At 51.2% G+C, this 17,006-nt stretch overlaps 1 protein-coding gene across 1 annotated transcript; it reads left to right on the top strand.

Annotated features, from left to right (window-relative positions):
- The first annotated feature begins 5,609 nt into the window (after nt 1–5,609).
- LOC148812622 (uncharacterized) lies at nt 5,610–13,294 on the top strand. Its single transcript, XM_088908576.1, has 9 exons — nt 5,610–5,671; nt 7,929–8,050; nt 8,333–8,397; nt 9,811–10,025; nt 10,853–11,100; nt 11,285–11,407; nt 11,899–12,052; nt 12,288–12,332; nt 12,425–13,294. The coding sequence occupies exons 1-9, from the start codon at nt 5,638–5,640 to the stop codon at nt 12,724–12,726; spliced, it is 1,308 nt and encodes a 435-aa protein (XP_088764702.1). The 5' UTR covers nt 5,610–5,637; the 3' UTR covers nt 12,727–13,294.
- The last annotated feature ends 3,712 nt before the right edge of the window (nt 13,295–17,006 follow it).

The raw sequence follows: 17,006 nt of genomic DNA, 5'->3' as shown, positions 1-17,006 counted from the left end.
CACCAAGTCTACAGACCCAGAACCAGAGATCTTATTTTTACAAGTCTTGTAGATGGTGAGTTTGGCCTGGCCCAGCAGAAAATTGGCGAGGAGGGTCTGAGTTTTCTGTTTTTTTGTACGACCCACCCCAAACACGAAAATAACATCGTTGAAGGCCAGGCCAAGGTTGGTGAAGAGCCGGATCAGTATGGCAAACATGGCCGACAGGCAGGGGCAGGCGCTGTAGCAGTGGAACACCGTCTCCCTCTGAGCGCAGAAGGGACAGGCGTCAGACACCGCCGGGTCCAGAACCGACACAAATGAGTTGACCCCAAGGATGGTGTGCAGGACCCTCCAGTGCAGATCACCAGCCCTCTTGTTGAGGGGATATCTGTAGAGGCTACCCCAGGCAGGCCGGACGTCATCCGGCACTCCCAGACGAGCCTCCCAGGGAGTGTCGGGGAGCGCGGACAGCTGGGCCTGGTGCCTAGATGTTAGGACTAGTCTGTACAGACATTTCCCCCCCAACACTAGCTAGAGACCTCTCCTCTGAGGCAATGGGCTCAAGGAGAGATCCCGTCGGTCCGGGACTGAGCGCAGGAGACACTAGCAGACCAGGGAAAGGAGGCTGTGTGGTTGGAAGGCGATGGTCCTCAAACAGACCCTGGATCAGCAGCATCTCCTGGAAAGGCAGAGCAGAGTGAAGCTGACTAAGAAACCTGTCTACACACCGCCGTGAGTGTAGTCCCAGCGCGTCACACGCCCACTCCACGCTGCGCCAGCAGCCCTGATCCACGTCTAGCAGGTGGTGGAGCTGTGTGATGTTGGCGTGGACCAGTCTGCTGGTAAAGTCCAAGGAGCGGCCCGGTTCTATGTCCATTGATTGTGTATTAATGGTTCTCTGAGTGTCCAGTGAACGTTAATAAAAACAAAGGTTTTCTTCCCGAGAACTACTCGCACGAGTAGCAGGCGACCCTTCACCACCTCCTGGACGGCGATAGAGAGGGGCTTGAACCCCACAGAGAACAGCATCGCGACCCCCGCGCTCACAGGGGACCCGTGACTGAACACGATGTCCCCCTGCCACTCCTGCTGCCAGGCGACGATGTTGGAGCTGTCGGTGTGGGTCTCCTGCAGGAACGTCACTTGCAGGCTCTTTTCTTTGATAATCTCCAACACCGCAGCTCGCTTCAAAGCCCTCCTGCACCCCTTGGTGTTCAAACTCCCTATTCTAATGTCGCCCATGTTTGTGGAAAAGAAAAAAAAAACATAAAACACGAACAGACATGTACTGTAGCACGCAGACGGATATTAATGTGATGTGAGGGACAGGACTCATTCGTGCTGAGGTGCGTTTCGCGGTCCTGCCTTGATCTTACCTAAAAGGCTCTTCAGGCGCCATCTCTCCTGATCACTGAAGTCATTCGCACCCGAGCCCCTCTTCAGATGGCGCGTCGCGGAAAGGACAAAGAGCTCGGTGTCAGGGAAAAAAGTCCCCGACCACAGTTCCCCTCTTACCTTTAGTCTTCTCTAAGAACTCCCTGATGCTCTGGAAACTGTAGCCTCCTCTGCAGCTCTGCCGGGCCGAGGAGCCCGAGGCGAGAGAGGAGTTGGTGAAGCCGCCCTCGTCGTCGCTCCCGGACTCCGAGGAGCTCCGGGCGGCGGCGGCGGTGGCGGCGAGGACACTCCAGCGCGTCCTCACTCTCCCGGTGTCGGAATCACTCGCGGCCCCCGGGCCGGCGACAGAGCCGCCCTCCACCGAGCTCTCTGTGCTGCGCTTCTTCTGCACCGCACTCTGCACAGATTTTTTTGTGCGCTTTCTCCGAGGTGTCTTAAAACCATCGTCTATTTTTTCAGATAATTCATTTCCTCCCCACACCGTGTCTACAGTTTTCGCTGGCGCTTGAGACGCGTTTTCCGCTGTCGGTGTCACTACGTGCTCTCTCTCTCCCTGACTCTCCTGAGCAGCGGGGCTCTGCCTCTCCCCTGCTCCGCCAGCGCTCGTCTCTTGCTCTCCGGTGTGGGGGGCTCCCTGCTCTTCTGAGGGCTGCGGTGGTCCACTCTTTACTGTCTGTTCTCCTGCTTGGGACGCCACCGGCTCGGGCTCACCTGCTCCCTCCAGCGATCTCTCCTGCACCCCGGCCGTGGGCTCTGACTCCCTGCTACCTCCCTGCGCTGCTCCGCTCCCCGCTGCCTGACGCTGTCGGCTAGCCTCCTGTGCGCCCTGGGGCTGAGGCTCCCTGCCCGTCTCTTCCTCCACCTCCGGGCAGTTCTTCACCACATGCCCCTCGCTCCCACACCTGAAGCACTTCATCGATTCCGAAGTCACGAATACTATGTAGTCACAGCTGTCAATCCAAAATTTAAGGGCCACATTGATCTCTTCTGTGGGGTTTTTTAAGATGACGTAGACTTGTCTCCGGAAAGAGACGACGTGCTTCAGCTGCGGTGCCCTGCAGCCCAGAGGGACCCTCCTGATCGGAGAGACCACCTGTCCGTACCGGGACAGCTCCCTCTCCAGCAGCTCGTTCCTCATGAACGGAGGCACGTTGGAGAGGGTGATCTTTCGAGCCGGGACCGCGAGAGGCAGTACCGGGCTGAAGGTGCCGTCCAGGACGACTCCCTTCTCCACCAGGGTGTTTGCCAGATCGGTAGACTGCAGGAAAATGACTATACCTCCACTCATGGGGGAAGCGGACCTGATGTTCCTGCAGCCCACGACCTCCCCGACAGCAAGAACGCACCTCTCAAGCGGACAGAACTCCGCAGGGGAGATTTTCACACCATGGCGTCGAGTTAATTTCTCAAAGGAGAGGTTTGGAGGATCAGAGCCTCCAGAACCGGCCATGATGAGAAAATAAACCCCGCTTTTCCCCAAAAAAGTGAACTAGTGAAGAAACACTGCCACACGATCAAACCCACCGAAGCTCCGCCCACTCACTCACTCAGTCTCGCGAGAAACACACACACACACACACACACACACACACACACACACACACACACACACATAGAGACAGAGACAGAGAGATTCATACAGACACAGTGGGACAGTACTGTGTTTAGCGTGTTGTCACAGTGGGACAGTACTGTGTTTAGCGTGGGGCGCTAGTGTTCAGTGTGTCATCAGAGTGGCACAGTACTGTTTGGTGTGTCATCAGAGGGGGACAGGACGGTGTTCGGTGTGTCATCACAGGGGGACAGGACGGTGTTCGGTGTGTCATCGCCGAGGGTGTTCGGCGTGTGATCCCAGTGGCACAGTAGTGTGTTCGGCGTGTGATCGTAGTGGCACAGTAGTGTGTTCGGCGTGTGATCACAGTGGGACAGTACTGTGCTCAGTGTGTGATCAGAGTGGCACTGTAGTGTGTTGAGTGAGTAATCACAGTGGCACTGTAGTGTGTTCACTGTGTGATCACAGTGGCACTGTAGTGTGTTCACTGTGTGATCACAGTGGCACTGTAGTGTGTTCACTGTGTGATCACAGTGGCACTGTAGTGTGTTCACTGTGTGATCACAGTGGCACTGTAGTGTGTTCACTGTGTGATCACAGTGGGACAGTACTGTGTTGAGTGAGTGATCACAGTGGCACTGTAGTGTGTTCACTGTGTGATCACAGTGGCACTGTAGTGTGATCAGAGTGGGACACTAGTGTTCGGTGAGTAATCACAGTGGGACAGTACTGTGTTCGGTGTGTGATCTTAGTGGCACAGTACTAAACCGAGGTCCTGACTCTCTGTGGTCATTAACAATCCCAGGGTGTCTCTCGAGAAGAGTAGGGGTGTTACCCCAGTGTCCTGGCCAAATTTCCCATTGGCCCTTACCAGTCATGGTCTCCTAATAATTCCCATCTATGAATTGGCTTCATTACTCTGCTCTCCTCCCCACTGAGAGCTGGTTTGTGGGGAGCGGACTGGAGCATCATCCAGGGGGGGCTGCACACTGGTGGCAGTAGTGGGATCCCCAGGACCTGTAAAGAGCTCTGAGTGGAGAGTCCAGAAAAGAGCTATAGAAGTGTAAGGAGTTATTATTAATATCATCCAGCCTGAACCCCAGCGAGCGTGACCCCCTGACCCTGACCTCTCTCCTCTCCCCCAGGTGCAGAAGTGCCCCCCGGTGGCCGAGCCCCGCGGCTCCGCTCAGCGGCTGCTCCTGCTGCTGGTGGCCGCGCTGTGTCGCCAGATCTACGCCTCCGAGGAGCCCGGGTGTGAACCAGCGCTGCCCGCCGCCAGCTGCCCCCCCGAGGGGCAGGGGCAGGGGGGGCAGGAGGAAGGGCGGGGGCTGCTGTTGCCCCCCCCACCCCCACCGCCATCGCCCCTCCTGGTGGGGGAGGAAGAGGGGGCGGCGGCCGAGGCGATGAAGACCGGGGAGGTGCTGCTCCTGGTCGGCGTCTCTCAGTACCTCAGCAGCAGCTCCGACCTGTGACCTGTAACCCCCCCCGCCCCCCTTCTGGGTGGAGTCCGACCGTGACGGGAGAGGCCCTCGAGTCCGGCCCGATACCGATACCCATACCGGCCAGCTGGACCCGAACCCGAGCTCGGACCCTGACCGCTGCCGCCCGGGGAGGGGAGTCCGGGACTCGTGGGCGGAGACGCCCGTGGCGCCTTATCGCTCTGTTTGTTTATTTATTGATTTCCTGTGTGACTTATTTATTTATCTATCTTATTGACGGAGAGACTCGTGCGTCTTATTGATGGAGAGTATTTCAGTGAGAGCGGAGGTGGTGCTACTCTTCCTTCACCGTGAGGAACTGGAACGGTTCTCCGTGATTTGTCGTTGTATAATCAATCGATCGATGTCAGCGAGTGACATGATCGCGGGGTGGGGGTGTTTCGCTCCCCGGTGACAGACGGAGCCCTGGACGTCCGATTCCTGTTGCTCTCTTGTGTGGGAATGGCAGGCGAGCCCCAGGCGTGGACATCTTTCTGCGTCGCTCAAGCAGACTCCCACGGAGACGCCTGTGAGGTCACGGGTCGTCTTTATTCTTAACCTTCTTGTGTTCATCGTGAGTGAGGAGGGAAGCTGAAGCTGACTGAGGTCTTTGGTTGTGTTTCCTAAGTCTTTATTTCAACAGCAGAGATACCCCTCCCCAAAAAAATGCCGATGAAATCCTCAGGTCTGTTATCTACTGTCTGCTCTCCTTCTCTCTCTGGCCTGCTGTTTACCCAATCTGTCTCTCTCCTGAAGCAGTTCAGCTCGGGCCTCTGACTTCTGGTGCCTTGTCTCCCCCTGGCGGGGACTGCGCAGTACTGCAGCGCCTCATTGACTTCATAGATCCAGACGGTTGTGGACCCCAGTGTCCCGACTGCTGGTCAGGGGTGCTGCTTAGTCGGGGTTCGGTCTGTACTTCCCAAATTCCCTCTTCTCAGTTGTTTGCAGGTGGGATGAAGTGGGGTCCCTGACTGTAAAGTGCTTTGGAGATCCTTTTAGATCAACTTTCCAGAACCCCAAACGAGAGTTTGCTTATGAAAAATAATTTTAAAAGTATTTTTAAATTCCTAAGTGATTAGATATACCAGAAACGTTCATATCAGGCGGCGCCCAAGACTTCATTCTGCTCTGGTGAGTTAATCATTAACTGAACCCAGTAAATTTATCAAGGGCCACTGAGAGGACAAAGTCCTGCCCTTCAGATCAGCAGGAAGAGACGGAGAGAGAGAGATGGCAGAGTTTAGGAGCTTAGCGCTCAGCAATGGTGAGTTTTCTCTTGTTCTACCTGTCAGAGTGTCGGTAAGGGAGTCACTGAGGGTCTCTTCTCTGTCACAGAGCACAGCAGCAGCTGGAGAAGTGTCTTCCTGTCTGCTGAGAGTGTTCTGTCTGTCAGACACACGGGGTCTGAACAAGGAGAGAGACCGGAACTGTTTTACTTTCACTTTCTCTTGTCAGCGATCAGAGATCGGTAGTGTAAACTCAAGCTGTTTGGGATTCACTAAATATTTTAATAAGGTGTTTATTTAAGGTAGAATGATTAATGTTAAACCTGACTGTGTGCTGATGGTATTGGATTCACACTGTTAGTATTCATGATGCTCAGACACGCTTGGATATGATCGTTTCCTGTTTGTTGCTCAGAGGCCATGTTTATTGTACAGTTGATAATACCAGAGAGGAATCAGTACAGATGAACAACAGAGGAATTTTTGGCCCATAATTAGTAATGATTCCAGGGTCTCATGCAGCTGTTTCTCCTGTCTTGATGGGGCAGCTTGTTCCCTCCCTCAACCCCTCTCTGTGTACAGTAGAGTCCCATGTCCTGACTGGAGGAGCTCATCCAGCTGTGTCTGGAGAGAAGCCAGGGTATCATCTTCAACAACAGGGCTGGGCAGCTTGTTCCTCTCTCCCGCCCCCCTCTGTGTACAGTAGAGCCTCCCACTCCTGATTTTAAGTCTTAGTGTTGCTTTGGGTTTCAGTGTTAATACTGAGGAACTCTGAGGTGTCAATATCTAACTGGTCTTTAATGATGGCTGACTGTCACTGAGGATGTTGAATATTTTCTTTGTACTTGGTTCCCTATCTTCACCCTGTCAGTGTGGGACACTCCCTTCAGACTAAAGAGACTCAGTTCCTCCAGCTTGTCAGTTTCACTGTTTTTAAACTAACATCGTGGTAGTTCTCTTCAGTGTGCATCACAGTAGTTGGTTTCTAAGCGGTTTGAAGCTATACAACACACAGATTTCTCAGCCAGGTGGCTGAGTCCCAAACATTTCTTTATGAAATGTGACATTTTAGACTCACTGGGGGAGAGAAGGTCTGGGAGGAGCTCAGCAGGAAACACCATCCTGGGCAGAGAGGAGTTTGACACTGAAGGAGTAACTAAGGAGTGTGTGAAGAGACAGGGTGAAGTAGCTGGGAGGCAGATCACTGTGGTCGACACTCCAGGCTTGGGTTCCTCTTTTATGATAAGGGCACATCCACAGAGTGTCAGAGAGGAGGTTGTGCGCAGTGTGTCTCTGTGTCCCCCAGGACCCCACGCTCTCGTCCTGGTGATTAATGTGAACTCATACACAGACTGGAGATCAGTGGAGGAACACCTGGAGCTTCTCAGTGAGACAGTCTGGAGACACACAATAGTGCTGTTCACCTGGGGGGACACACTGACACACACAACCATTGAGCAGCTCATTGAGAGAGGAGGGAAGGAGCTTCAGTGTCTGGTGGAGAAGTGTGGGAACAGGTATCATGTTCTCAACAACAAGAACAGGGGCGACCGCACTCAGGTCACAGAGCTGCTGGAGAAGATAGAGGACATGGTGGCAGAAATGAGTGTCTTTCCTTACATGATGGACAGAAAACTTCTGCAGAAGATAGAGAAGAGGAAGTACAGTACTCTCTCTGTACAGCACACTGACACACAGCTCTCTCTCCTACATCACTGACCCTCTGTCTGTACGACACACTGACACACAGCTCTCTCTCTCCTACATCACTGACCCTCTCTCTGTACGACACACTGACACACAGCTCTCTCTCCTACATCACTGACCCTCCGTCTGTACGGCACACTGACACACAGCTCTCTCTCCTACAGTACATCACTGACCCTCTCAAGGTCCTGTAAGAATATTAGTGCGAGTCACGAGTTCACAACGGGAAGAGAGTTCGCTCGGATTCACTGACTGTCCCTTCTGATCCAGGATGATCCACACTTTCTCTAGGAGTGTGATTAGACTTCGATATGAAGTAAGTATTCTAAAATACAGGAAACAGAGGGATCCTGAACACGCAAAGGAACCCAGATGTCTGCACAGCGCGAGAATCACAGTGGATTCTAAACACAGTGAGCAGCATCACACCAGATCCATCACGAGCCCATTATCATGATGATGGTGTCAAAACAGCAGTCAGGTCGTCTCAGAAGATCAGACAGCTGTATTCAACACTATGTACCACCTGAGATACTAAGACAGACTCACGCCTGTCACTCTGTGATGCCCAGCTCTTTCTTTCAACAGGTCCAGCAGCTGAGGAATATTCACTTGGGGCACCTGAGACTGAGGGCTCACTGTCTGGGATACCTGAGACTGGGGGCTCACTGTCTGGGGGAGATGAGCCTGATGAAGTTAGCAGAACCAAAGTAAGTGTTTGTACCTCCAGGAAAAGTCTTTACCTCCACACCTGTGACATCTCATCTCCCACACTGGAGAAACACCTGAGTCTTTACCTCCACACGTGTGAGATCTCCTCTCCCCCACTGGGGAGACACCTGTATCTTTACCTCCACACCTGTGGCATCTCATCTCCCACACTGGAGAGACACCTGTATCTTTACCTCCACAACTGTGAGATCTCATCTCCCACACTGGAGACACACCTGTATCTTTACCTCCACACCTGTGACATCTCAATTCATTTTCAGGTCCCAGGGAACGTGACTGAATTCACTCCTGAAATAAAATTTCAGAACAGGAAGGAAACCTACAGGTACCTGATATTTTGGTCTTTTTTGCCGTCCTTTGCTTAACAAGCAAAAATGAGATTAAAACATAGGAAGTCCTGAACATCACTAAAAGGCATAATTTGAGGCCGAAAGACCTTCAGGACAAACAGAATTCCAGAACACACTGCTCGATGCTACATACAGACCCCTTGTTTGTCTCGTTATTTTAAATGCAGTTTCCTGTGCTCCCAGTGAGGAGCTGCCAGATGTCAGTTCTGCTCACTTGCACGACAGCGGTCTAGGTAAACTCCATTTCCCACAAGGCCACTGGTCTACTTCCTGTGCCACTCCTCCCTCTGACTCGCTAAGCTGCCCGTCAATCATAATGTCATCCCGGTCCAGCCACGTATCTTGCGGTATCTCAGCGGAAGCGCTCAGTTGCCATGGCAGTGGACTCGCAGTTTATCTGTATGAATAAAAGTCAGCAGAAGGGATTTTCACAGTCACCTCTTTTTCCAGAGACTCGCTCTCCTGCAACCTGACAGCTTCATGGAGAAATGACACTAAAATAGATACATTGCTTCAGTCTCGCTCATCACTACGGTCTCCTGTGTACTTTTACACCAAACTGAAACTTAAACACTTGGAGCACTCATATCACGTATCATTAGTCCTTAAAACAATAATGAGAGGAATTTAGTAGCTTCTTCTTAGCTAAGGAAGAGGTGTTAGTGGGGCCAGCAGGGGGCGCTCTCACCCTGCGGTCCATGTGGGTCCTAATGCCCCAGTATAGTGACAGAGACACTGTACTGTAAACGGGCGCTGTCCTTCGAATGAGACGTAAAACCGAGGTCCTGACTCTCCGTGGTCATTAAAAATCCCAGGGTGTTTCTCAAAAAGAGTAGGGGTGTAACCCCGGTGTCCTGGCCAAATTTCCCATTGGCCCTTACCAATCATGGCCTCCTAATAATTCCCTATGAATCTATGAATTGGCTACAGTACATCACTCTGCTCTCCTCCCCACTGAGAGCTGATGTGTGGTGAGCGTTCTGGCGCACTATGGCTGCCGTCGCATCATCCAGGTGGGGCTGCACATTGGTGGTGGTGGAGGGGATCCCCATTACCTGTAAAGTGCTTTGAGTGGAGTGTCCAGAAAAGCGCTATATAAGTGTAAGCAATAATAATAATAATAATAATAAGGATAAACATGCCAGACTGCAGTATGGAAGTGTGGAACCTCTATATTTCTGTGTCTCCAGTGTCAGTGCTGTGTCTTTGTCACACAGTCCTGCCCCAGTTCTCTCTTTGTGTCACTGTACTGCAAGTGTAGAATTTCTTTATTTTGTCTCCAGTGTCAATGCCCTTATGTCTGTGGTGTCCCCTGTCTCTGTGGAGTGTTGAAAGTGTGGTGTCCCCTGTCTCTGTGCAGTGTGTTGACAGTGTGCTGTCCTATGCAGGTATCTCTGCCCATCCGCGGGTCAGTTCTGGTGCCGTGTCACTGGGCTGGTGTTTGTGATGGCGTCGGGGGGCGAACTGGAGTATCAGACCACACACTGGGACATGGGGCTCCTGTCCCCCACTGGCCAGCATCCTGCAGGACCCCTGTTTGACATACACTGCCCCCAGGAGGCGCTGATGGAACTGCAGCTACCTCACTGCGAGATCGATGGCCGTGAGTCTCAGGCGATGTTAACAGTTTCTGTATTGACAGTGAGTACAGCTTCACTGCAGCTACAGCAGGAGACTCTACCCTCTACCACGGAGTCTGGTGACAATTTGCCCTCTGTGTAACAGTGTGAATGAAGATGAGGTTGCTTCTGGGATATGCTGGACTCATCCTTCTCTCCAGCCTCTGGAATCTGTTCCAATCCATTACTGAACCTCAATCCCAGGGCTTCGTTACTGGCCCTTAATTAATCTCAGTTAAAGGCTTCATTACTTTAATTCAGTTATTCATGGCCACCGAAGGCCATGTCACATCGTTAACAGAAATAATCAGTGATCTTCAGCCCTAAGTGTCGTGTCATGTCACTAGGTTGAAAGATGAGCTGGAATGGAAGTCAATGAGGAGCAGAGCTGGCTCTTGTGAGCCTCTCCATTCCGGCAGTCCTCTACTGTGGACGTGACTGATTGTCGAATCACACTGGAGCCAACGTACTCAGGTTTAACCAAGACAAGCTCCTCCAGCATTGAGTTGATGGTCTCTGGTTTACAAACCCATCTCGCTGACTCGGCACTTGAGGCCTAACTGGCAAAAACTAACCAAGTCGGAACCGAAGGTGGTCCAACTCCACAATGGTGCTGCACCCACTGCTCTGAGCCCAAAGTCTTATCGCTGAGAGGGATGAGTCCTTGGAACAAACAGGGAACAGCTGGGGTGGAGTCTAGGGGTGTAACTGAATCGTGGGGCTCTCCTACTGGACTGGAAGCTGTGAAGATGTGAGCAGTCTTACAACAAACAGCCAAAGGAATCATGACTGACTCAGTGTCTTCCTGCAGGCAGGAGTGACTTCCTGTCGGTGGCCCATGTGAGCTGTGGTAATCTTGAGGTGCTGTCGCCTCTGGAGGTGACACAGACCCACGTGAGGGTGTCCATCGCCGGCCTGTCCCTGTGGGGCCTCGTGAAGAGCCTGTGGAACTCCAGAATCCTGGGACAGGTGCTGCTGTTCCTGCAGCCAGGGGATGGCGTGGACCTGCTACCCAAGCTGAACGTGTTTGTGCTCCCTGAGAACGTACTTCTCAGCCAGGTACAGGGGGTGTCCTGTCTCTCTGCCTGTCTACCTTCCCAACACTTCCTGTCTCTCTGCCTGTCTACCTCTCCAGCACTTCCTGTCTCTGTCCGTCTGTTTCTCCAGCACAACGTCGTGGCATGTTTCTGTTCCCCCATTCCCAGCAGTGTCACCCTGTCCTCTCCTCTCCTCTCCTCCACAGGTCACCGAGCAGCAGGACTGCAGGAGCACCCTCATTCAGACGAGCTCAACTTGTACACTGAGACCGAAAGCGACGTACAGAGTGTCCAGCAGCAGCATGGAGATTAAGATAATCCAGCCTGAGGTAATGGTTGTCCTGTGATACAGACAGAGATCACCGGCCTTTATGACCCAAACTGCTGAGAGAGCATGAGGGAGAGACTGAAAGAGCAGGAAAGACTCGGGTCATGAAAGGATGATCTGAGTATCATCAGTATCATCAAAACCATGAAACAGGTGGACCCATCCAGCAGATACGCAGAGAAAGGAAGGGGCCCGAGTACTGACCCGTGAAGAACACTAGGGGGGGAGAAGGCCAGAGCCTCACCAGGACACTTGGAAAGAGCAGTTCAAGGGACAAGAAGAGAACCAGCCAAGAGCAGCACCTGAAATACCCAGGACAGGAAGAGGATGTGGCCAGTCAGAGGTCAAGGAGAATTGGGATAGTGGAGAGAGAAGCAGAAAGCAGAGTCACAGAGTCTGTAGAGGGAGTCCAGCTGACTTCATGCTCAAAAAAGATTTGCCTGTGTGACAGACTGCTAGCTCTTTAACACAGCGTTACTGTTGTTCTTCCAGTCCGAGTGCTTTTACTGCAGTTATGGCCCGAATTTCCACCCCACGTTCGAGGTTTTCCTGGCCCACGGTGCGATGAGACTGGACCTGGTGTTGCTGAAAGGCACCACAAAGGACAGAGAAAAGAGGGTGTGGAGCCGCACTGTGCAGCTGCCAGGTAACAGATCTACTGAGAACATGGTGGGTTAGAGGTCAGTATGGCCTGCTAGTGAGTGTGACAATCACGCCAGGCAATAGCTGACTTGAGATGCATCTTGTGTGTCCTGTGGGTGAACAGTGTCTTTACGGGAGACTGTGTCCTGTGGGTGATCAGTGTCTTTACGGGAGACTGTGTCCTGTGGGTGTTGTGCTGGTCAGGGTGAACATGTCTCTGTCTCTTTCTCTCTCTGCAGTCCGTGCTGTATGGACCAGGACCCCAATGACTTCTGCCCCTCAGAGTGAGTCCCTCTGTCCTCTTTGAGTATCTAGAGCTGGTTTCTCAGCCCTTGTGTAGTAGCAGCCAGTAGAAGGGTGTCTGTGTTTGTTTCAGGAATCACCAGCAGCGAAGGGTGGGAAGGAGCCTTGAATGAAGTGATCGAGGAGCTGGAAGCAGACGAGTACAAGAAGCTGAAGAACATTCTGCACCAGGAGGGGATGCCCCGGGGTAGACTTGAAGACACCGAGAAGCAGGACCTGGCCCACAGGATCGTCTCCCACTTCGGAACGGAGGTGTCTGTTCACGTCGTTAAGGAAGCCATGGCCAGCATTCCTCGGAACGACGACAGGATACAGGAATTACTGAAGCCCTTTGTAGAGCAGCTGATAGAGAAGGAGCATAAGGACAGCCTGTAGGACTACAGTGTTTCACCATGAGGGAGTCACTCCTGAGCGACATACAGTCGTCCTCTCTCGGCTCACAGCAACGCCCCTGAGCCACACAGAGAGCGTGAGGAAGGTGAAGTGGAAATCTAATAAGTAAATTGATTCTTAAAAATGTAGAGAGCTTTGAAAAAAATATATTGGTGCTTTTAGATAATATATTTCAAGGATGTAACTGCTGTGCTTCAGTACGTGCAGAATTTTAGAAAACAGTTCGTCAACAAAGTACACTGTTTAGGTTAGTTTAGAAGACAATGTACCAAAACAATATATGCTGTCTGGGTCATTAGAATTAGCTGAAAGTAACTGATAAGCTTTGAATAACAAATCTAGTTTTTCTTCTCTCGCTCTATGATGTAATCTGTTTTCTCTTAGAGAAAGGGGAAGTTTTAGAAGGGACCAAGTGCTGAACTTTTTTACAGCGCAACGTCTTATAAAAACCCTGTACTGCTTGTAACAAATTGAGTCTCTGGTTGCACTAGATATCTAGTATATCTCCCAATATTGCAATATTGAAATAAAGACCTTACTCAGGTGAGAACTCTCTCTTGTGGCTTCCTTGATAGTTATATTTCCATGACAAAGGTCACACAGGCTCCTCTGAGCCTGCACTGGTCCAGCCCATGAACACAGCAGAGCTGCCACTCTGTAGCCTGATGCCCTCAGAGCTCGGAGCTCAGCAAGGCTGGGAGACTGTAAGGAAACCAGGACGCTGCTGCTGTGTGTGGAGGTTGTGGACCAGCAGGTGGCGCTGTTGCCTCTGGAGCTCTGTGACCCAGGACAGTGACCAGGGACACTGTGCTGTTGGAGGTGCTGCACTTCAGATGAAACTTCTGTAGCACCAAGGCGTATCATAAACATTTCCCAATAATCTCTGCCCTTGAGTGAAAGACAGTCCAGCCCCTGGGAGTCTGTCCGAGGTGGGTTTCTCTGATGAGCACCGGGTCCTGACCCATAACAGAAATCAGGGGGTCCATCTCCCGTGACAGGAAATACTCATGTGGACCCATGCTGGTGGGGTGACGGGTCTCCTCTGGAGTTGAGCTCTAGCTGGGGGTAACCGATCAAACATCTGAAAGATGAACAGCCAATGAGGAGCCTGAAGAGCTACATCTGATGACGTCGCAGCCAATCAGCAGATGTGATCACTGGATTTGAAAAGGTACCGAACCTCCGCAGAGACTGAGAGAGAAGCACCAGAAGGAGCTGCAGAACTACCTCCGCAGGATGGAGGAGGAGATCCAGACACGAGAGGAGAAGATCGGAGCACTGGAGGAGCAGATAACAGAGCTGGAGGAGAGGCTGAGGGAGGAGAGGGATGAGGGGAGGAGGAGAGAGCTGGAGGAGGAGCTGAGGAGAGAGAGAGGGGAGAGAGAGAGGCTGCAGAGAGAGATGGAGGGAGTGAGAGAGGATCAGGAGAGGGAGAGGAGAGAGAGAGAGGAGACACACAGGAGGGTGATGGAGGGGCTCAGGCAGCACTATGAGGAAAAGGCCAGACAGGAGGCAGAGAGACACAGAGAGACTCTCCAGCAGGTCAGTGTGTCGACAACACAGTTCACTCCAGCAGGACAGGAGCACAGGAGCTGCAGGAGGGAGATCAAGGAGCTGAGAGAGACAGTAGAGAGATACAAAGGGACAGTAGAGAGACTCAATTCAGTTGTAGACAGATACAGTAAAATAGTTTGGTATTTCAGTCCCCTGAAGCAGAAGAGACATACAAGAGATACAGGAGTGTGAATGACAAGCTGAAGCAGCACAAGAGAGAGAGGCCACAGCAGATGATTGAGAGAAGGTGTTGATCACTTAAAACATTCTCTAATCATATGAATGTATATCTTACTGATGTATTTAACCTAAATGAAATGAATTATGTTTAAAGAGAACAATAACAGCAGCTTTGCTCCATCCCAGCTTGTATCCAATCACAGCAGCCTCCCATCTGAAGCCCCTCCTTCTTCCCTCATCCCACTTCCTGTTCCTGTGGAGACTCCAACATGGTGGAGATAGTATCTTATCTCAATACTTCTCTTGAAGAAGGCTCCTTTTGCCAGCATTATTGTGTAAAGACATGTGATTGTTGAGTTGCCAAGTGCCTTGAACGTTTACAGATGAAGGTTTACGTTTACAGGTGAAGGTTTTTCTATTAACTTTAGTCAACTGAATTCCAGCTTTATCATCCTCTGTTGGGAGATGAACATTACCAAGAAAAGGGACAGTACAATAGTGTTACTTTATGTGCTGCATTGAAATGTTGAGATTTAATGTATATATACAGTAATTGGAAGAAACTATTGAGATGTTTCACTGTGTATCAAACAGTATTTGTGTATAAAGATCTTTCTCCTGTTTTTATACCTCATCAGTTTAATGGACCAATATTCTTAAGAGACTCATCAGAGAGGCTGGAATCCAGAGTCAGGGGCAGTGATACTCTACACTGGACACTATCAGGTGACACAGACCAGCTCAGGGCTTTTAACCCCAGCAGTCTGTAAAGCCTGATAGAGACTCATCAGAGAAGCTGGACTCCAATGTCAAGGGCAGTGTGTCTCTACACTGGGTACTAACAGGTGATACAGACCAGCTCAGTGCTGTTAACCCCTGTTCTTCTGTCCTTGTGCTCCTCTGACCAGTCCAGACTGGACTCATAATCATTATACACACTACACACAGGTTATACATTATTTTTGGATATATTTCTATTCAAATAATCTTGTATTTCTACCCAACTGTGGACATTTTACTGGAGTGATTACAGTGAACTACCAGGCTCATATAACTGCTGTGGGACTGGAGTACCATATAAGGTATTGTAACACATACGGCCGACAGGCACTGTGTAAGAGCCGGCGTACCAGAGCAGGTGACGTCTCGGCCCTTCCCTGTGATAGCAGGACCACAGCCACTGGGCTGGGGAGAGATCTCTCTTTGGCTCAACAAGCTGGGTCCCTGGTGAGTGACACCGGAGTCCTGGGTTCGAGCCCCCCACGGTGTGGGGCCGACCTGATGCGCCAAGGGCGCCTGCCTGAACCCCATAGCGTTACGGTATTAATAAATATTTATATATGAACTACAGGCTCAAAGAAGCTTTAAAAAGCTGGAAGTGACATGAGAAAACAGTTCACAATAACGAAGTTCACTCACATTTAATACAGTCTCGATTTCACAAAGGAACAAGTAATAGGTTTGTTCCAGGCTGAAAGAAGAAAGAAAGAAAACACGTTTCGGCCTTCTTCACACCTGAAACCTGTTACTTGTTTTATCTTGTATACAGTACATATATTTTATTTATTGTTGTCATTCAGTAAAGTGCTTTGAGAACCCACCTTTTAAGGTGCTATATAAAATAAAGTAGATTATTATTATTATAATAATAATAATAAAACTCACAAAAACACGACCCGGCGCTTTCTTGTCAGCTCTTGCACATCCGTGTGCTTCTGCACCGACAGCTGTCTCCTGTCCTCAGCTCGACCCGCAGACCCACACGAACTGGACCTGTCGAACCTGCTGTCGGGCTGAAGCGGAGTGAATCCGGATCGTCAGCGGCCCCGTGGTCATGCCCGCGACTGCCCTCCCCTGCTGGTCTAATAATAATAATAATGATAATAATAATGATGATGATGATGACGACGACGCCGGTCGTCTCTCTCACCCGTGTCCACCGGTCCGGGGGAGTTGGAGTCTCTCCGAGAGACGGTCTTTCACTCCGAGTCTCTCCGGGAGCGGGCCCGTCGGTGTCCACCCTCCTGTCGACAGCAGGCCGCTCTTTCCCCTCAGGAGAGGAGGAGCTGGAAGAGGAAGATGATGCAGATTCACGGCTTGGAGTTGATTTTATTTTTATTTTATTTGTTTTTTTAATGGCGTGCTCGCGCGGAGCTCCGGGCGACCGTTAAGAATCGAACAGCCGGCGCGCGCCGGTCCGCCGAAGCAGCGAGATCATTCAAATGTATTATTATTATTATTATTATTATTATTGTTATTATTACACGTACAGAAGCACTCTATCTAGAAGCACTATCTCTCTGTCCTGTGTCCTAACAAACCCCACTAATCCCCGTGTGGGAAAGAGGACCCGCTCGTCCCTCCTGTCCTGTCCCGGTGTCGCCGTCACTGGGACTGGAGCAGCCGGAGAGGAGACGCACTTCCAGAACTTTCCTTCCCGCTCGGCTCTTCCCCTCCTGAGGAAAGAGCATCTTCCCACACAAACAGCCCGTTTCTCTCGGAGACGCCCGCAGCACAGGGGGCCTTTT

This window comes from Atractosteus spatula (assembly GCF_055471065.1).
Source record: "Atractosteus spatula isolate fAtrSpa1 chromosome 10 unlocalized genomic scaffold, fAtrSpa1.hap1 SUPER_10_unloc_2, whole genome shotgun sequence".
Lineage (NCBI taxonomy): Eukaryota > Metazoa > Chordata > Actinopteri > Semionotiformes > Lepisosteidae > Atractosteus > Atractosteus spatula.
The sequence above is the reverse complement of the archived record's forward strand: the minus strand, read 5'-3'. Positions and strand labels throughout refer to the sequence as shown.